This window comes from Desmodus rotundus, chromosome 2 (genome assembly GCF_022682495.2).
Source record: "Desmodus rotundus isolate HL8 chromosome 2, HLdesRot8A.1, whole genome shotgun sequence".
Taxonomy (NCBI): domain Eukaryota; kingdom Metazoa; phylum Chordata; class Mammalia; order Chiroptera; family Phyllostomidae; genus Desmodus; species Desmodus rotundus.
In genome coordinates, this window is record NC_071388.1 from 19736161 (window position 1) to 19758021 (window position 21861).

The 21861-nt window shown below is 39.3% G+C and overlaps 1 protein-coding gene across 37 annotated transcripts in view; it reads left to right on the forward strand.

Moving 5' to 3' along the window:
- MBNL1 (muscleblind like splicing regulator 1) overlaps positions 1-21861 on the forward strand; it is a 188249-nt gene that overhangs the window by 40599 nt on the left and 125789 nt on the right. For 12 of the 37 annotated variants that reach the window (XR_011650849.1, XM_045197010.3, XM_053918021.2 and 9 more), the window contains exon 2: positions 10700-11691. The exons of 13 other annotated variants lie outside the window; for them this stretch is intronic. Coding sequence is in view for 18 of the 24 variants with exons in the window: in XM_045197010.3 (XP_045052945.1) it covers positions 11518-11691 (174 nt within the window). In the remaining 6 variants the exon portion in view is untranslated. Of the gene's footprint in view, positions 1-9279; positions 10523-10694; positions 11692-21861 lie in introns of those variants that run through there. 12 more of the 37 variants (XM_071220550.1, XM_071220552.1, XM_024562844.4 and 9 more) reach the window with 6 other exon arrangements.

Here is a 21861-nt window from a genome sequence, read left to right on the forward strand (position 1 = left end):
AATGATATTTCAGTTCTTAAGTCTGTTAGATATTCAGGGAAATAGAGTTGCGACACCAAGTGTGGTAAACGATTTAGGTATAGACGTGGAGACAAATTATCTTTTTTTCCAGTTGGTCTTATGTTTTCAAACTTGCAGAACCTCTTAGCGTGTTTTTTCTTTTTTATAAGTTAAGCCTAATAAGAAATATTGAGGTAGACACAAACAAAATATGTCCCCTTGTTACCACATTTTAAAAGACACGTTGGAGCTGCCTTTTGATATTTTATGCTTTTGCAAAATACAGTCTGAAGCTCTGGGTTACTATATACTGTAGCATTGCAATGATGTTAGCATAATTTGTTGTTTTTCAACATCTCAGACATAGTTAAATATGTGAGTTTTGTAGAACTTTCCCAAAAGGATACTTATGCTACATAGAAGTGAAAATAACAGTTGTCAACACATATCTTTGTAACATTATCTTCCTCCTTTAAGCCAGGGAAAAACTACCGTGTCTTGACACATTATTAGTCAGGGAAAACAGTTCTTACTTGTATGTGAGGATATGTGAATTTGTGACTGTATTTTAAAAAGCTTAAGTTAAACTGAGATTCTAATATTTTATTGTTATAGGAATAAATTCAGTTGACATCGATACAGCGTTAAGACTACCTTTGAGACTTGTTAAAAAGGTAAACTTTAGGATGAAATATATAAATCAATGGAAATATCCGCAGCATTGTAACATTATACTGTGTAACACCTTTGGCTTCAGTATTTGTAAACTTTGCAGTAGGAGCTACATTTGTGAAACTATAGAGACTTCTACTGATTAACTGGAAGGGAGGAAATGTTTATGCATTGTCTTGTGTCATGGGGTGTCCATTAATTCATTTAATTAGGATGCATTCAAGTAATACCATGCAGTGTGCACAACTGGATTCATTTATTATATTTTGAAGAATAATTATTTCAGATCTCTTTATTTAAGCATAAACAGATTTTTACATACTTTTCTCATAATGATTAATAAATAAGCTACATATTTTGGATTGTCTTTAGTAGAAATAAGCCAGTAAAAATTCTTAGATTGAAGTTATTATGTGAGATTTAAATCAGACACCTGGAAATTCCAGATTTATCTATGAAGATCAAGCTTTGCAGTTCAGATATAATTGATAGTATTGTGGGCTGTTGCCACATTAATGTTTTAGAAATTTTGGCAAGTGCGGCAGCTTTGATTGTCTGGTCCTAATAGAGATATGCTTTATATGTTGGCCTGAATTTTAGAATTTCTTCACATGTTGATGTTATAATTTATCTCAATTAGTGGAGCATGCTCAAATGGAGCACAGGCATAGGTTAATTAGGGGGATGCGGATGGCCCTCATCATGAGAATGGTTTCTGCCTTGGAAGGGAGGTTGGAACAGCGGGCAAAGGCGCACACACACAGCAAGTTTCAGTGATGTGCAGGGTCTGTATGCAGTTCTCACGTTTTTGAGTTGTGAAATAGTGTTATTGGGAAGCAGAGATGAGTTTGCTGCTACTTCTCAAGCAACGAAGACCATATTTAAAGAACGTATTAGGCAGTGGTATCACCGGTCGCAGTAAGAAGCTAGGTGATATTGTTCAGAAGGTTGAAAGTTAAAACAAAGACTTTGGCCCATAGTCACCATGCCAGACAAAACACAACTCACCCACGTTAACGTTAGCATCAAAGCCCATCATTAGGCATTGCGTTGGGAGTGACGCTGTCACAAGGTACTGCACCCCATTTGCACCCGCAGTCTGGTCATGCTGACCTCACGTTGGTGGATTCGGTCGGGTCAGTGTATCAGTCTTCCCGAAGATTGCCAGGACGGTGAAATTTCATTTTCCTACCATTTTGTTCCTGAGCACATGCCAGCAGTATTCATTTTGTTGTATTCTGTATTCTGACTACTAATTCACATGGACACATCAGAAATGACTACCTGAGGCGAACACGATACCTTCTTTCTGTAGTAAATAAATAGAACACTAAAGAGGTTTTGTGTTTCCTGTAAAAGAATGATAAAGTAGCGTTTGTGGTGTTATTTCATGATACTTTCTTGTAGAATAAGAAGGAAATGTTAAAAGGCTGCCTGTTTGAATATCATCAAAAAATGCAAATTTTCTCTTCTTTTGCCAGAATTAAAGCTGATTTTGTCAGAAATTCACAGATAATTATTTAAATATTTTAAATTCACAAAGCTGCGTGTAACTGTCTTCAGTAATTCTGTGGATAAAAGAAGATCTTCCATCACCTTCACCACTGAGGAGATAGATAAATGTGGCTCTGTGTTAATTTCATCGCCGAGTGCTCTTCCCATCAAGTGGGGTTTGACGCTGGTTTCATTCAGTATGAAGGGGACGTTACTAGTGCATTAAACTGTGTGTCTGCATCCCAGACATTGGAACCTGTGGGAAATACTTACAACCTAGTATTCAGATACACTGAAAAAAACTTGAGTCCTGCCACCCATATATTGATGGCTGGCCTGCTCTGGACCGGGCACTGACTGGGTGCTGAGGGTCTCATGGAGAACTAGCCTGGCAACGACCACTCTCATGGAGCTTATATTTTCCAGATAAAGGTAGACACTAAGCAGAGCGTGACATAGGTCACCATTTGACCCCCTTTAACCTCTTCATCCTCCCCTCAACCCTTCTTCCTCTGGTAACCACCATACTGTTGTCTGTGTCTGTGGGTTTGTTTTGTTTATTTGTTGCCTTTTGTTTTCCATCTCACATGTAAGTGAAATAAATGTTTTTACCCTTTTCTGTCTAGCTTATTTCACTTAGCGTGATACTCTGAAGACTCACCCACGTTGTCACAAAAGGCCATATTTCATTTTTTATGGCTGAGTACTATTCCTTTGTGTGTATCTCTGTGTACGTGTATTGGGTTGGTCAAAACTTTCATTTGTTTTTTTTCCCCCCCCACAACATGTGTCTAGTAGAGCTTAGTTGTCCTTAACTTCATTTGAAACAATGTTGTTAAATTGTATTGTGACAGCTGTCATATTAGCATGCATTTAAAAAACTTAGCAAAATTGGTGAATTTTTATGCAGCCATTCTAAGATTGAAGATGGAAGAAAATAAGCAACATTTTTAGCATATTATGCTTTATTATTTCAAGAAAGGTAAAAAACACAACTGTAACACAAAAAAGATTTGTGCAATGTATGGAGAAGGTGTTGGGACTGATCGAACGTATCAGAAGTGGTTTGCGAAGTTTCGTGCTGGAGATTTCTCACTGGACGATGCTCCATGTTTGGGTAGACAAGTTGAAGTTGGTAGTGATCAAATTGAGACATTGAGGACAATCACTGTTATACCACGTGGGAGATAGCTGACATACTCAAAATATCCAAATAAATAAAGTTATTGGTGAAATGAAAAATGTGGGGTATTTTTTTATAGAAAAAACTAAATGGACATTTTGGCCAGTCCAATATATATTCTGAATTTTTTGAGGAACCTCCATACTGTTTTCCAGAGTGACTGCACCAATTTACATTTCCACCACCAGTGTACAGGGTTCCCTTTTCTCCACATTCTCTCTACCACTTGTTACTTCTTGTCTTATTGATGGTAGCCATTCGATAAGACAAGAGGTGATATCCCATTGTGGGTTTCCTTGCATTTTCCTTACAGCTAGCGAAGCTGACCATCTTTTCATGTATCTGTTGGCCATTTGCATTTGTTCTTGGGAGAAGAAGACACTTCTCTGTTCAGGTCCTCTGGTGGAATGCTTTTGAAAGTGTGCTGGAAAAGCTTCTAGGAAGATACTGCGGTGGGGACTGGATGAAGGCCCACTTAGGTACGAAGTTAGTGTCGTAGTATAAAAAGTGCTGTGAGCCATTGTGGTCAATTTATCTTCTAATGACCTTTAAAGCCTGGTACATTGAAAAATTTTGCCTGATGGAGGAATCAATTCAAAATTGACTTCTTAATCATGGCGTGAGTAGAGGCTTCATGTTTTCTTTTGTCTTAAATATAAATACTGAAGGGACACTAATCCTGTTCTCATTTGAGGGCAGTTGGGTGAGTTGCTTTTAGGATTCTGATCTTTGGCAGTCATCTAACCAACACTCCTTTGTTATCCTTCCAGAGAGAGACCACTTGACGATTAGGGAATCAAACCTATCAGAGTTTTAAAGGCGCGCTTTGGCAGACCTGCGATTGCTGGAGTTGGTCAACACAGCCTTCTTTTCTTGACTGCAGCTCGTCAGCCTTCCCACCTTGCAGTGTCAGAGCAGACGCCCTGCCCTGCCCTTCCAGAGGGTGTGTGGTTGAAAGTTATCTTACATGCTCAGCAGTGTTTGTAGAACCAGTCATTTGCATATCTCCTTGGTGATTTGTGCCAATATATTTACTTAGTCTTATTCTTTAAGTTCTTTTTATTAAACTGTGGCCTCCTCCTAAGCTGTAATATCTGTGTAATCACAGGCGTGATGGGCTCGTTTTAGCATTCTGATGCATCTGTTAAAATTAGGTTGTTTCGGTATCACTTAAAATTGCCCTGGTGCTAGCGGTAGTGTGCTTACCCCTGGCTGAGAAACACTGACCTCAGCTTTTTGTTCTGTGGAGTTGAATACTGCTGAAGACTGCATTAACCCATTCAGACCACAGTTTTTTCCTATATAATAAGTAACAGCTTTGCGTGAGTAGAGAAATGGCTGTACAGCCTCCAGAAATGCTTAGTTGGTTGTGTACTGAATGCTCTGTAACATTTGGGACAAATCCTGGGCAAAATTGTTCTGTGAGCTAACTTAGTCATTACTAATTTTCCAAATAAATTTACTGTTTTGTTATCTATCTATTTACAATATTTACTTACTAAATATACTTTATAACTTATTAAATAAGTTATTAAAATAATGCGTTGCTAATTATGGACTTTTTGACACCAGGGAAGGGGATGAGAAGTTATGGTTTTGGGCAAGGGGCTCCTTCTTGTCCCCTCCAGGTATACACAGCACAATCGGACATGTCTTCCACTTAGACTGACATTGTCTTAGTCAATAAAAAAAAATAGCCCTCAAATAATTACTCAGTTAACTTCCTCAGTATGTAACCTATTTCAAAAATTGAAAGCTATTAAAAAAAAAGCCCCTAAAATTCCCAGCTAATATGACTCTGGGATGTCACAGGACCAACCTGCCTATAATTTGGTTCAGAAGAACTGAAATGATTCATAAACATATATGATTAAGAAATTTGACCTTGCTCATAGAAGCCATCCAGTTCTCCAAAATAGAACTTTAGTCTCATTCCTTGTACGTGTTTCTTTATCCTCTATTGAGGTATGTGTGTAGCCCTTAAATGGGTTTTAATGTGAAGCCATCCACTTCATATGAGGTCAGTTTAATGCTGATGTATATCAATTACTATGAGAATAATTACTAGTAATTTCCCATGCTTTTTAAAAGCTTTGTCCTTGGACCTTTTCTTGACTTCCTTTCTTCTATTTTTCCTTGTTTTCCCTTTTTATTTCCCCCCTCATATCTTAAAGTAAAAAAAAAATATGTGATTTATGATATTGCTCGGGGAGAAATTGGTTTTTGGTTCTTGTGGCAGAACATGCTTGTTTGTAGAACATCTCACATAATGCGAGGAACTATATAGCGGAGTGTTTGGGATTCGATCAACAGGTAAATGAGGACTTCTTCTTAGGCAGGTTTTAAGTAGATTGATTTTCACTGCAGAGCTATTAAATTTCCTAATTTTTGTTGTTGTACAGGGAAGTTTATAATCTGTTAAACTATAATAGGTTAGAAATTCACCTCAGACACAATTTGCCTCTTAGTAAATATCGTTACAGTAGCAGCATTTCCTTTAACAATTAGTTACAAACAACACTGATATCTAGGGCAGATGCGTTTTCAAAAATTCTCACAATCTGAACATTACCCAGGTACGTTTCAATATTGTTCTATAGAACAAAAATTCATTACTGGTTGAGGTAATGTTCTGGGAATTCAGTATTAATTCAAATCCTATGGAATCTTAATTTAGCAATATACTCCGTTTTGAGAAGATTTTCAGTCTTCCCTGAAATTCTTTAATTCAAGTGAAGAGAGAGATCATCGAATATCAGCAATTCATGCAAGCCAATTTATAGAACATAATCGAGATTTGTCACCCTCCAGTGCCAGTGCTGGGGCCAGTCGAACAATGTGTTGAGGTCGGGGTCTGCTCTGATTACAAATAATTTCATGATCACCCTTGCCTGCACACTTTACAGGTCAATAGCATTTTCAATGTATGAATGTATCTACCATTCTTTCAATAATACTTTTTGAAATCAAAAGAATTTCTCTGCTGTAGAAATTTAAAATGACCAGAACATCTATTTGCCATCATTTTAGTAATTAAAATATATTTTGTCCTAGAGTGGACTATGCCCGTAACATGGCAGAAAGGAAAAACACTCAACTCTCGAAATGGATTTTGCAGGTGTATCTTCCTGTGACCGCCGACCCGGGAAGAGAGTTACAATAGTGCCGTGCTCCTTCCCCACCCTGTGGACCATGCTGCGGTATTTCCTCCGCGTGGGGGATGCGTTCTCGTACAGTCGCATACCTGCTTATCACTATCAGTTTGAGCGAAATGTATTTATCAAACATCAAAAACACTCCATTATGTTCTAGGCTATGGGTGAAAAAAAATGGCAATATACCCTGTTGTCAGGGAGTTTGTAACTTGGGGGACAATGGAACCAAGAGATACAGAGTACCAGGCATTTTCTGAGATGGAATAATGTTTACCAGAGCAGGCCCAGCCTTATTGAGAAGGTACTGTTTAAACAGCAGCCTAAACACGGATAAGGGGTTTGCGGCGGGGAAGGGATGAGGAAGTGCGTGTCAGACCAAACAAAGGGTTAGCATGTCACAGACCCCAGGAACTCGCAGCAGCGTGGCTTGTGCCCAGAACCCTCTGGCTCCTCACAGCTCCTCTTCAAGACAGTGATTTTCAACCGGTGTGCCGCAAGAGTATTTAAACCACCCAGTACCTGACTTCTTAAGTCAGGGACACTGACCTCGTTTCCCTCCGATTGTCAAGTGAAAAAATGACAACAGCCAGCACAATAACCGTCTGGTGCGAACAAGTTAAAATTATATCTATATTTTTTTGCAGATTGGCAGAATATGTATTTTTGAGTGTGCCACAGAATCTTAGCGGTGAGCTTGTGTGTGCCACGGGGTAAAAAAGGTGAACTGCTGCTCTAAGAGGGGGTGCTGGAGTACAGCAGTGGCAGAAACCAAGCAGTGCAGTGTGTCCGTTCCAGACAAGGGGGAAGGTTCAAGAAAGAGAAAGTTCCAGACTGATGGCCGGAGGGGAGGCAGCTGGCGGGGGGGGGGGGGGGGGGGGGGGAGAGGAGGCTGGGTGAAAAAGGTTAGGGATGAAGAAATACAAATTGGCTGTCACAGAACAATCTCGGAGTTGTAAAGTACAGTCTAGGGAATCGGTTGGAGTCACTGGGTATGGTGTCGGGGAGGTACTGGAAGTGTCAGTGGGACCACTTTGTGTAACCACTATGCTGTACACCTGAAACTAATATAAAATATTATTGAATGTATACTGTAACTGAAAAATAAACTTAAAAAAAAAAGAAGGAGTTGTAAATGGTATGAGAGGACAGGTAGTCTTTGGATTTAGCTTTTATGGGAGCAAGGATGGCTGTTGCCGAGCGGTCAGGTACCAGGTGTGGAGGTCACACTGGTACAGATTCCGAAGTGAATGGGAACGGGAGAAGCAGGAGTACGGCACGTGTAGATGACCCTTCAGGTGTGCCACCTTTTGGTGTCTCTGGGCCACACATTAAATACACAGACACTAACGAAAATGAAAATATCTCATAACGTTTTAAGTAAATGATTTTTACTTAAACTGATTTTGTGACTGGGCCACACCCATAGCCATCCTGGACCATGGGTTGGATACCCCTGCTAGACATTTGTCTGGGGTTGACGAATTAAGAGCCTCTGGGAGAGGAGGTTGCCTCGCTAGGTAGGGTGCCCTTGCTCCCACCAGGCCACCACCTCCCTTTTGGAGTTACTTCATCCCTTTGAGGGCTATGGAAGAAAGAAAGAACCGAGGAAAAGGCAGGCATTCATATAGACAGGGAGTACACAGGGAAAGAAGTCTTGAGAAGGAGTGGGTGAAGGTGGAAGCTCCACTGTGGGCAGGAGAAGGGGAAGCTCCTGGGAGACTGAGAAGATACAGAACGTATAGAGATGGGTGGCGGGAATGTGAGAGAAGATTCGTGCCCAAGGGCCACTGTTTGGACTTTGAGGTATCTGTGACCTACAAGATCACACCATGTGGATAGTGAGAGGAACACGGAGGAGGGGGCGCTGCAGGGCGCTGCAGGGCGCTGCAGTTTCAGAAGAGTTGCGGTGTGGAATGTGAGAGGGAGCTGTCCAGGGCAGGGCCATTCCTAAGGGATGGGACCCAGGAAGATAGTAATTTATAGCAGCAGTGGTGGGTGTGCGTGTGTGTTCAAGTATGTGATTGCATCCACGTGTCATGTTCATATATATGTTTATATGGGTGTGTTCATATGTGTGTGTACTTTTGTGCCCTGGAGGTAAGTCTAGTCCGGATACAGTGATGGATCACTTGATTTACCCACATTTGTGGCGATCCACCTAGTCTTCATTACTCTGCTAGGGTTACTGCGAGGAGTAAGATTGTTTCTGCCCCTGGGAACAGGAAGCCTAGTGGATCGGACATGTAAGGGAGTAGAACACTGCAGGGGCGCAGCGCTGTAATTCAGAGGAGGCAGTGTTAATATACGACTGGTGGAGATGGAGGAAGTGACATCTTGGAAGCTTCTTGGAGAAAGTGACCCCTTAACTGGCTTCTGAAGGAAATGAATGGTTACAGGGGAGGCATTTCAAGACCCTGGAGGGAAGGACGGAAGAGATTTGTTGACTCATGTGCGGTACAAGTTCAAGGCGTGCGGTAGCGGAGAAACTCTGAATCAGGCTAAGATTCGGGAAGGTGGATGGATCTTAGTGTTTATGACCGACTTCTTTTTCTTTCTTGTTTTTTTTTTTTTTTAAAGAACTAGGAATTAGGACTAGAAAATTTTTGAAAACAAAAACATTTCCTGAGCATTAGTATGAGTTGGTTCTTTTTCATCTTTCTCAAATATTATAGTCTTACTTGAATATTGTCCAAGCCACATATCTGGTAGTTTAAAAAAAATAACATTAAGAATGATGGTATTAATCCTAAAATAAGTTTTAAAAAAAATTGCTAGATATTCATGTTTATATGCATATAATGTATATCCATATTCTACATCCTGATTCAGTTGTATATTCTATATTATATTCCATGTTCTGATGTCCAAGTTATAAATGTCCCATATGCCAATTGACCCTTGAAGAAGTATAATCAATCACTATTTATTATATTGTAACATTACCTCTGTGGACTGTGAAACTTTTAGAGTTACTAAAGCCTTGTTTACTTTGATGGTAACATTTATAAAGGAAAAATAATGCACTTTTGTTTCTGTATCTACTAAGCATTTTCTGAAAGTGTTTCCATCTGATTGAAAGAGAAAGTAAGTTGCTAAAAGCAAAGATGCCTTGCTATAAGGAGCAGCCTGGTATTGCCTAGGTAATGGATCATTAGGCAGTTGGGGATCCCCCAACCCCCACCCTCCTGTTTCACTCGTACCCCTGAAGTGCATCACGCTGCCCAAATCAAATTGCTCACTTAATATTTAATGTTTCTGTGATGGAATCACTTTCTCCCTTGAGGTTGACTTCAGATTTGCCAGACACACTGACAACACTGCACTCCTTATTTTCCCCACATGACCTCAGCTTCTGCTTAAAAAATGTTCGAATAAAGGATGCTTTTGTTCATACCTCGCCTGCCTGTGATATATTGACAAAGTGTCTGCCGGCTGAATGGAATAGTTTTACAGTATGAGTGCTGCTTTCAGTGGAGGGGCAGGACTTGGGCTTGAGAAGGAAGTGAATTGGATAGGTCAGGAGAATGTACCATTTGTAAACACCCCTTTCCTTTTTTATTCACGTGTCAGGACAGCAGGAGCAGGCTGTTCAGTGCCCGTCCCTGTGCAGAGCCAGAGGGAAAGCAGCTTGGAAGTCAGCTGCAATTTTTTAAACCTTGCTTTTTTCCCCCCCAGCGGGTCATGATCTTCAAGTGCTCGGACTTGTTTTAGAAGCTGTTTTGAAACTAACATGGTTTAGTCCACTAACTGCATGTTGGGTAAATTCAAAACCCACATGCTCGTCCTCTTGCAGTGGAATAAGTCACATCTGATGGACATTTTCTGTGCTTATAGCATAGTAATGAACGTCTGACAGGCGCGACCTTTCATAAGACAACCCACACTATTGGCTTTCTGCCCAGAATATTGCTGCAACACTATCTGTGATTGGTTATCTCTCTATCATGCATTGCTTCACAAGGGGAAACGGCCCCTTTTTTTAATAAATCTACGATGGCTGGCTGCAATATGCCTCACTGTAAGTATTGTGTGTGTGTGAGTGTGTGTGTGTGTGTGAGTGTGAGAGAGCGAGAGCGAGAGAGAGCAGGCTGACAGGAATATGACTTAGTCTGGTAGCACATGGCAAGGTTGGGATACTGTAGGACATCAGTGAAGTGCTACTTAGTAAATCTTAACCTATCTCTTTTTTCTACAGGTTGGTACTAAGAAGTGCCTTTCCTGACGTCTCTGCTGCTTGGAACCGCTTCTAGAGCAGTCTCTGCTTTTGCCTTGCTTGCTGCCCAGCTAGACTGTGACGACAGCACATCCACCCTCCACCTCTAGCCCAGACACCCCCATTTCTACTTATAATCAAGAGAAAAGCTCTAAGTATCTGGCATTGCCCTAGGCTGCTTTAGTTTTAAAAGAAAAGTTTGCTGAAAAAGTAAGATATCTTCTGCCAGGAAATCAAGGAGGAAAAAAAAAATTATTTTCTCGATTTTGCTCTAAACTGCTGCATCTGTCTATGCCAAACTAATCAATACCGATTGCACCACCAAACTCCATTGCAAATTCAGCTGTGAGGAGATTCCCTTTCAGACAACTTTGCTGAGAGCAGCTTGGAAAATCGGTGTCCAGGGGTCTGCCACGTTTTCATGCTTGCATTTTGGGCTCAAAATTGGCACTGGGAAGGGGTTATTGAGAGCACAAGGCTGATTCGAGGCCCTACTTTTAAACAGTCATCTACTTAAGATCCTAGTATTTGTCTAAAAACCAAAACCTCTTTGAATTAACAGTTTTCATGCTGTGAATTTCTAGTGGGAGATCTTTTCCTTGATATTGACAACCCAATTTTCCATGTACTTTTAAAGCAGGGAGTGGGGGAAAGTATTTTGGAGGGGACGTTTTCATCATCATTTTACAGTTTTATCAGTTCAGCTTTTTTTTTTTTTTTTTTTTGGTTGTTGCTCTTTTTTGGGGGGGGTTGGGTTTGTTGGTTTCACTGAAAATTTTAACTACCTGTAAAATCTAAACATGGCTGTTAGTGTCACACCAATTCGGGACACAAAATGGCTAACACTGGAAGTATGTAGAGAGTTCCAAAGGGGGACTTGCTCACGGCCAGACACGGAATGTAAATTTGCACACCCTTCGAAAAGCTGCCAAGTTGAAAATGGACGAGTAATCGCCTGCTTTGACTCATTGAAAGTGAGTAAATGTTATATTATTTTAAGGATATGCAATAAATGAATAAAGGGGGATATGGACATAGAGTTCACTGATTTTGGAATTATGGGTTGCTTTGTTAATAGTTTAGTTTATACGGTGTGATCTTATTGATGATGTCGGGGTGGGGGAGACTTTATTGAGTAGCAATAGCATCAAGTTTGGCCAAACTTGTTTGTTATGAATAACTTTATCAGCCCTTTAATGCAATGATTTTTCTTTTGCAGAGCAGAAAGTGTCAGCGTGCTTTTTAGCTTAGGAATAAGTCAGTGTCTGTGCTAACAGAGTCAGTGTCTGTCTCTAGGAATATGAAATGTAGATACATGTGTAGATACATGTTAGCATATGCATAGGTTATACACAAGGCCATGCGGTAGCTGGATGAAGACGGTTTGATTTTGCTTGTTTCTAAAGGTGCAGTATTGTGAAAGAACAGCCAGTAATTAGTGCGCTAAACTTGGGTAGATGTTTTATATTAATATTTTGATGTTATGGGTTGCCTTTTGATTGCATGAGCGTGTTGTTTTAAGGCCAGAAGCAATGCATTTTGTAGAAAATATAATTGGAAGGAAGGTTCTGAACTGCTGCTACAGTACCCTATCTAAGCCATAAACTTTGAATGTGAGTTTTATAAATAAGTTGAAACTCTTAAGTACTATTATTAATTGAAATTGTGTAGCTTCCCAAATTCTAATGTGAAGGAACTTAGCTGTTTATTTTTGGTTAGACCCTCACTATTTTTTTATCTGTAACAGTCTCAGCTTGAAATGTTAAAAGTTAGCTTTTGTGGGCACCATAATACTAAAAGATTCACTTTAATATATTGAGACATTCAAAAATGCCATTGTATTTCACTAGCAGGTTTGAAAATGGGTCTTTTAAAAGACAGCGTACATGTCTTTATTTTGACATGCAAGGTCAAGTCTAGAAATGTGAAGATTCCTGGGTGCTCTGTCTATTTGGTTGAATTCAGTTGCCTTTGAATACTAGTCTGCCAATATAATTCCCTTTTTCAACTTTTGACACGGGGATCTCTGTCATCTCTACATATATAAAGAAGTAAAAGTCTTAGAGATTTATCTTTTGTTTTGCAAAAAAATAATAGTGCTACAATAATTATGCTTTCCCTAATAATATAGAGGTGAATTAACTGAAATAGTTAACTCATAAGTTAACACATAATTCACCCCGATGTTGTGAGTTAACTTAAGAGTTAACTGTTTCAGTTAATTGCTTTTTGGTCCAGGTTGGAGTGCTCACTTTGCTAATAAAGTTTTCTCCCAAAACAAGGATATTATCTTCAGAGTAGGATTAAAAAATGAGGTATTAACAACAACAAACATAATTTATCATGTTAGATTATTCTTAATGTCATAGTCCCAAGGACCAGTTAGCAAAAGTTGTAAGTTATCATTTTTCCCCTTTTTCTCTGAAGGCATCAGTGAAGGGCACAGTGGTTGGACCTTTGTGACTGTGTATTCCTAAGTTCGTGCTGCCTGAATTTAGGTGTAATGAGAAACTGGGACCCCTCAAATGAGGGGCAAAGGGCTAATTACACTTGTCGGTAAACAGCTGTGCCCATCAGTAACCCTGTTTTGACCCAATTACTAGTAAATCCAATTTTTAATCCTACAGACAGTTGATGGTGCACTCGTAGCTGCAAAATGAAGGACATTTAACTTGGCTGTGACATTGAATGGTTTCACAGAAGACTTGCCTCCCCAGCATTTGGAAACATTGTGAAACATTAAAATGCAGTTGCTATTTTTCCACCTCAAAATATTTTTGTAGTCGCAGTTCACTCGTGGCCGCAGAACAGTCCCCCTTTGAGTGAAGCAGCCGGCCGCGCTGCTCACAGACATGCTGTGTGGCCGCAGGAACCGACCGCCACACCAAGGACTCTGTTTTTAAACAGCAGATAATTCGAAGATGTTTAATTTACCTACGACATGAACTCATTTTAGCAGCTCTTCATGGCAGACTTTGGCCTTAGTCTGTGTCTTGCTCAGGGAAACTGAAATTTAATGTATAGTCTAACCCTTGGTAACATCTTTGGATTTGAGTAAGAGGAAGAAAACAAATGTGTTTATGATGACACTTCATCCCCAGAACAACAGCTCCTTAAATGTGCGGGAAATAAGTATGTTAAGAATTAATTTAAACATTTTAAATATGTAATTTAAATATTCGTATTTCAAAAACCATGTTTTTAATATATATTTCTAACATATGTGATTCTTAATACAGTCTTTAGAATCCTACCTTTTATATAGTAGTCTTCCTGTGTTCAATTTTGTGGCTAAAATAAATCAAAAACATATTTTAAAACAGTTAAAGTAACTCTGTGACTCACGCTTGAAGTTCTGAAATTTGGGAGCATTATGAGATTTCCATGCCAGTAACTGCGGGATCATTTGTATTGTCTCAGAGAGTAAACGGAAGGAATTTAGAAAACTTGTAATATCCTGGCTTCTTTAATAAAATGTGTTCTGTGTATTGCTACAGTCCACAGTCCAGCCTTCTCTGAGTTCTTGAGCCATGAGATGGAGGTAGCCTGTGTAATCTGCTATTTTTAGCAAGTTAGCAAAGCACACCAACCCTCCGTGAGAGGACCCTGTGAAACGGCCCTCCCCTTCAGCTGCGCTGTTCAGACTTTGGCTGGGCTCCCAGGTGACTTACGTTCAGAGCAGACTTCTGCTTAGAAGAGGAGAATTTGTTTCATTAAAAACAGAAGTCAAATAGTTCAAAAGAGTATTTATGTAAAAGAAGTCAATTGGCATATTACTAAAGGCAATAGGAAGAAAATTAGCCAATTGTATTTTAGTTGCATATTGGTGATTTTAAAGTTTAAATAACCTAGATTAAATTTACTGCATGAAAACAGAATTCGGTATCGCAGTAAATGTGTTAAGTAAAGTGAGAAAGCGTGATAATGAGGAATATATATATATAAAGTACATTAGAAATGGAATGATAATAATAAGAAAGAGCTAAAGGTATAATAATGTGTACTGGTTCATAAATTAAACAATATTTTAAGCACTTAATTTTTCTCACTTAATTTCTTTTAAACTTGCAGTCTTAATATACAACAGTCTAAGAGTGTATTAAAATTGAGAATTAAATTGCTTGCAAAACTATAGATTGAAGGGTTTTAGCTACTTCACAAATTCTGAACGTTTGAAAAGGTACATTATTTTATGCTGGAGAGGAATTTTTTCTTATGGCTTTTGAGATGACAAAATAGAAAAAAGTTAAAAGAAAAATATTAACTCTGCAAGCTGCCATTAGAACATTATATATCAGAAATGATTATTTAGTTAATAGTTAATGCCAAGTCACCTATTTTTTTTTTTTAGTAGCAATCTCTCAGCTAAAATTTAGGTAGTTGATGTAAAGGAGCCTACAGAATGTATTTTAAAGTGATGCCAAGTTATTTGTGTTATGAAAAAGCTTTCATCTTATGATTAACAGAAATAGACTATTGTATCTTGATTTTTCTTTTTCAAATACTGTTCATTTTCCAGTTTGCTTGGGTTGGGGAGATATAACCTTTATGTTTATTATTTATTTTCCAAAAATGTAGCAAAACTCTTATATCTGAAAACTCTAGTCCCTTGTTTTCTTATCAAATTAGGCAATTTTGTTCAAGATAATTAAGCATTTATTTCAGTTTTATACACACTTGTGTATATAGATACCACAGCCAATCACATTTATCAGATACATCAGAGATCAGCTTCCACTGCAACGTGGCCTAAAATCAAGGGCACTGAGTGAACACATTTACAGTGTAACTGAGGACCTTGAAGAGTATACAGAGTGCAGAAACCAGCCTTTAGAAGACACAAACAAGTAAACACCAGGTGAAGGAACAACTGGAAAACTCAAAGTCATTAAGGGCTAGGTTCGCATCACTGGGCACTATGAAGTGGCCCTGAAGGTTTTCACAGTTACATTTTAGAAGATCCTCCGTTGTCAGCACAGCGTTTCCCCAACTGTGCAGCTCTTCATAAATCCCCAGAGTAGTCTTTTCATCCTATTTTTTTCAACCGGCTTAATTGATAATCCTGACAAAATGGTATCGGCAAGTTTCAGACTAAACATCCAATTTTCAATGCCGGCTTTGACCCGGTAGACTCCTAATTGGAATAACTTTTCCCAAGAGTTTTGTCGGTGTAACTGTTCGGTTACGTTTGCGAATGCTTCTGCAGTGTGATAGTAAAACTCGGACATGTTGTATTGTAGGTAGGAACGTATTCAGTATGTCTTTCGGTGACAGGTTGGCACAGGACTTCCTCGTTTCCCTGCAAGGTGGACTGACTGGAAGGCCTAACTTGTGTAGCAGTGTGTCCTGTCCAATTTCCAGGTGTTTCTTTAAGCAGGAAGTTCACAGCTTTGTAACAAATGCCCTGTGAGTGTGCTGTGATATCATCAATGTGGACATGAACCTTTCTTTAATGAAATTCTCAAGCTTTGTATTGCTTTGGCAATAAAACTTTATTCATTTACCTATTTACATGCTTTTTAAAAGTTAGTTAATTAATTATTCCTCACCAGAGAACATTTTTTCATTGCCTATAGAGAGAGAGGAAGAGAGGCAGGAAGGAGAGAGAAACATTGACTGGTTGCCTCCCATACGTGCCTGGATTGGGGATTTTACCCACCCGGACTGGGGATAGGACCTACAACCTACGCATGTGCTCTGGCCTGGAATCGAACCCACAACATTTTGGTTACGGGAAGATACTCCAACCAACTAAGCCACACCGCCCAGGGCCCCATTTACATTCTTATAGTTTATTTTTTTAGAAAAATACTGTTTTAATGAGTTTAGATTTTTAAACTTTTGGACAAATTGCAAGTCAGATTTCAGATCATGTTACCTAAGACACTAATTCTAGAACTAGTTAGTTTATTTCCTTCCATAAGATTTTGGTACACTGCTTCTCTTTTTACTTTTTCTCATTTAAACCTTGCTTCAATTTTGTGTGTGACAGACTAAAAACAATTTAAACCTAAAGCAATGTGGCACTTTTACAATTGAGTTCAGCCTTTAATTGTAATTCAGACTTCTAAATGTACACAGCATTCTGATTACACAAATAGCCTCAGAATGATTCCATATACAGGGCTGTTACTGACTTAGGAGTTCAGGCCGCGTGGGGTGAATCTTCTAGTGAGGAAGTGAGTGACGTACCCCCAGTTTACTCGAGAGGTGAGAAATTGGGTGTTTCTCGGGCTCAGCACAGACACCTCGGGACCTAGTTTGGGAAGCTTATGCTGTCATTTTCCTTGCCAAGGATAAGAAGAGGATTTCAGTTACCAGCATCACTAATCCGTTATCTTTCCTGCTGAGCAATGTCAGACTTGGACAAAGCTGGTTATTTTCTTACAAAGAAATCCTATTGAGGATATTTTGAGGGTTTTTATTTTTTTAAACTTTGGCAGGGACACATTCCATGCTTTTAGACAGAAGAGCCGTGTTCTGTGTTAACAGAACATAGAAGGCTGCATAACTTACGACGGTCAGTGGAAGTGGGTAACTAAACAGGTAGACTTGGTTTAGCACTAATGGTAGTTAATAATATGTAGAAACTTCAGTCAAAACAACTGAAAATGAAGCAAACTTAGTGGTTTGAATTATAATCGGTTATTAGAATTGTGACTTCTCCATGAATTTCACTGTACTCAGGAGTAATTGTAAGAGCTTCTTACTCCAGTATTCATTTATAATGAATGCAGTTTTTCAATCTAATGTTATATTATACAAATAACATCAAATGCACATTACCTGAAGCATTATTCATATTCCCTGGCACATTTCTGAATGATTTTCAGTTTGAGATACAGTTGTTAGATGAAGTTTGTTAGAGTTCAAACTTTCTATATTCTAAGGACTTGTGTTTTGAGAAATACTGATAGTTACAACTCCTTGTATATCACAATTTGATTGGAAGGCTGTCTCCTGGATACCTTTTGGCCTTGGTCATTCCTGACCTGTTTTTTTTTTCATGTGTTTTATCTCTGAGTTCTTTCCAGCTTCCTCACTGTTCAGCTTCCTAACTGTTGGTTCTGATCCCTCTTTATACTTTTCTCTGGAGCCACACAAAAATGATTTGTCTTCAAGGAATTACATTCAGCATTGATTATCAGAGATACCTCCCCACTACATTGAGCACTGATTAACAGAGAGTCCCCCACCACATGTGGCATAGGCAAATGAAGGGTTTCTGTCTCGGTCAGTTTTCCAGCCTATATGATGACTCCATAGTCATTAGAACAAGGTTTCTTCACCTGTAGTTCCTGAGGAGCACACGACTTTCAACATTAGGGTTATTTCCAATATGCAAGATGGCCACTGCAGTGCCAGCCATCACATCTGCAATCCCGGGAGGCAGGAAGCAGCTCATTTAGGCACCTTTTGGTAAAGATCCTTTAAGCTTCACCCAGTGATTGTTCCTGGTCTTCCATTGGCTGATTTCAGAAGCAAGAAAAGCTGGAAACTGTGGTCTTTAAATTGTTGCTGTGGTTAAAGGCAGGCCTTTGGTAGATAAGGTTGAAGGGGAGAACGGATGTTCGGGAGGCCACTGGGATGGGAGAGTTAGAGAGATTTTTTTCCCCAGAAAACTTCTAGAATCAAGTCACTCTCCCTGAAAAACACCTGGGTATAGGGGGTTGCTGAGGGGACATCACTGCTGAAGGGAAACGTATCATCTTCTCTTGGCAAACCTGTCATCACTCTGGTTAACTAGAGTTTTCTCTTTCTTTTCTTTCAAATGATGATATATTTAGTCAATAAAGCCTGGCATATCACAAATGGATTGATTTTTACTTCTATAGAAAAAGAAAATTGCTTCATTTTTTATTTTTCTTTAAAGCTTTTAAAAAATTTTTATATATTTATTTTTAGAGAGAGGAGGAAGGGAGGGAGAGAGAGAGGGAGAAAACATCAGTGTACAGTTGCCTCTCATGTGGCTCCCACTGCGGAGCTGGCCCGCAACCCAGGCATGTGCCCTGACTGGGAATCAAACCCGCGACCCTTTGATTCACACCTTGTCTTCAATCCACTGAGCTACCCCAGCCAGAGCTATTTTTCTTATGCAGTGCGTATTTATGTAAACAGTTATGTATTTATAACTGGACTATAACAGGAATGCATGTCATGAAAACAGGCCTCAAGTGATTTTATGTGAAAAAAGGAGTCTATAGTTTTTATGATACCTATGTGTGCTTCTTCTGCAGATGTATTTGTTTTTATTACTCTGAAATAAAATAAAATGAGTCGATGTTTATTGTACTTACTATATGCTGGTCAGTATTTTCAGTGTTTTTTTTTTTTTAATGGGCTTTAATTCTCACAAAAACTCTTTGAGAAAGTTAACTTTATTACTACCATTTCACAGATGGCCACACTGAATTGGAAAGTTAGGTGATACGCATGAGGTCGCCCAACCAGTAAAACATAGACTCCAAAGCTGGTACCCTGACTTCACAGCCTCCACTTTTAACCACCTTTCTGTAAAACATTGCTTCTTAATTAACACATCTACATGCTAAGGATTCAACAAACACAACATATGAACAGCAGTGCTTAAGAATAAAACTTAACGTTTAAGGCAAACTTATGGCACAGGACCTGAAACATACTCAAAAATAATTATATTTTAATTCAACAAATGAATCAATGAGTGTACATGAGACAGCAGCAAGAACACTGCTACCAACTTTGAAAGATTATATATCTTCTCTAAGTATATGGCCATATAGAAAAAAGGTGGTAAATTAATCAGCTTCAACAAGTAGTCACTGTGTAAGCTATACAGTTGCCTGCCAATGTATTAGAAAAGGGCATATTCCAAAATTTCAGTGGTTTAAAAGGAAGCATTTTCCCACAGAAGCAATGTGGTTAAGTCATTAGGCCAACCCTGGGAAGCCAAAGTAACGAGAGGATGCTTGAGTTATAGTCCTGTACAAACAGTACCCTGAAGCCCTGGTGATTAATTAAACCCGGGAGGCTCCATAGAAGCATTATGAGTACCATCTTATCATAAATCTTAAGTACTACTAGCGTCATAGACCCCGACTGCTTTTGTCAAAATGTTTCTATGGAAAAGACGTATTTCCAGTTTCAGTGTGGGGCTCCAGAAATTCACATTGGCCTAATGCAAAGGAAGTGGCTTTCCCAAACTCCTGGGACACTTTCTACAAGTCAGTGCAAGAACTTTCTGCAGCTCCAAGTCTGGATTGCTCCTCTTCCCTGGCGCTGCTCCCTTTGAACAGGACAGAGGCTCAGAATCCACAGGGTCTAAAGACAGGGTAGGGGTGAGGGCTGCAGTCCTAAGCTTTCTCGGGATGAGGACTCTTCCTCATCAATATGTCTTCCAACTAACCTCTTTTCTTTTCTCCTAAAAGCCCACTTCCTTCTTAAATGTATGGCTTGTTAGTCCTGGGTCGGGTTTACCATGGAACTTAGTATTAAAAAACTCCTTCCTTACTCCCTCCCTCCCTCCCTCCCTCCCTCCCTCCCTCCCTTCCTCCCTTCCTTCCTTCCTTTTTTTTTTTTTTTTTTTAATCTTCACCTGAGGACATGTTTCCATTGATTTTAGAAAGAAAGAGGAAGAGGGGAGCAGAGAAAGAGAAACATGAAGTGAGAGGAAAACACTGATTGGTTGCCTCCAGTATGCCCTCCAACCAGGGATTGAACCTACAACCTAGGTATATGCCTGACGGAGGATAGAACTGGCAACCGTGGGGTGCACAGAACGACAGTCCAACAAGCTGAGCCAAGTGGCCCCCTGGGCTCCTTTCTCTTCTGAAATTTTCAAAAGTATCTATTGTTTTGACACTGTTGCTTTCTAATTAGTAGTAGCAATGTGGAAATAGGTAAATAGTGAACATGTGAAACTAAAAAAAATATTGTGGGGAGCCATTTTATCACAGGATATAATCAGGGGATCAGCAAAAAAAGAACCAGATGTGAGAAGAAGAACATCTAGGAAGTGCCAGGAGGTGAGGAGGCAGATATTAAAACGCAATCCTCAGGGACTAATTGCTAGTAGGGAGCCCAGTGTGTTGGGTGGTGGGGGTGGAATTCAGAGGGGTAGCTTCTCAGAAGCAGTCGGAGGGTCAGTGGGAGAGGAACTTAAGGAAAGGGAAGAGAAATATCTCTGGTGGTTTATCTTTCCCTTTTCTTTTCCTTTCCCTCTCACAACAACTAATTCTGAGACCACAAGTGGGAACAGAAGAAGTAGACAGGACGCCCAGTGTGAGAGTTCCCATGTCCAGAGGCCACCAGACTGGGGCAGCCGTCCCTGGATCATCATTGGTCAGTTGGGAAACCTCTGCATTTCAATCCTAGGTCGCAGTTTTAGGCTTAGCATTCTTTTGCAGGTATCTTGATTTATTTAACAATATTTATACGTATTTTTAGTTTTGGTAATGTTAGGTTGAGACTTACTGATTATTGGTACCCAACACCCTGTGTTCTCAAGACCTTGTATGATGTAAGACATCCTAAGTTAGAGTTTATTATCTCTGCATAAAATTCAGACTTAGTTGTAGGCTTCTGGATTTCAGATCACTTATGCTTAAGCCTGGGCTGTTCTCGAATAAGGCAGGAAGCATCTGTGTTAATAGTTGACAGTAAATTACACAAAGCAAAACATGGAAAATTAAAGTTAGAAAAGCTGGGAAGGTTTTCTATCATTTTCAATTTTCTGCACAAGCATGGACATAATCAGTGTTTAGGATGTGCTTGTGATGGATAAATTACATCTGTAATTCATTCTTTCCATGTTACTGCATTCAGACGATAACTTGCTTTCAGATATCTTTGTTCATCTAATATTCTGAAATCGTTCTTAGATTGAAAATAAGTCTAATAACATCTCCCAATCCCAGGAAGCTTTTATAATTAAGCAGTGTTAGTTTACCACATGGGCCAAATTAAAAAAAAAAAAGGTTTTAGAGAAAAACAAAGCCAAATTTATCATCGCATAATAGGATTCCTCTCTAGGAATGATATTACTCCTCATAGAGCAGTTCTCCTTTGAGGGAGGCAACCTAGAAATGAACCATAAAGGAAGAAAGAGCTAAAGAATTCATTATTTATATAAAGAATCCTGTAAAGAAAGATCTGTGTTCTGAATG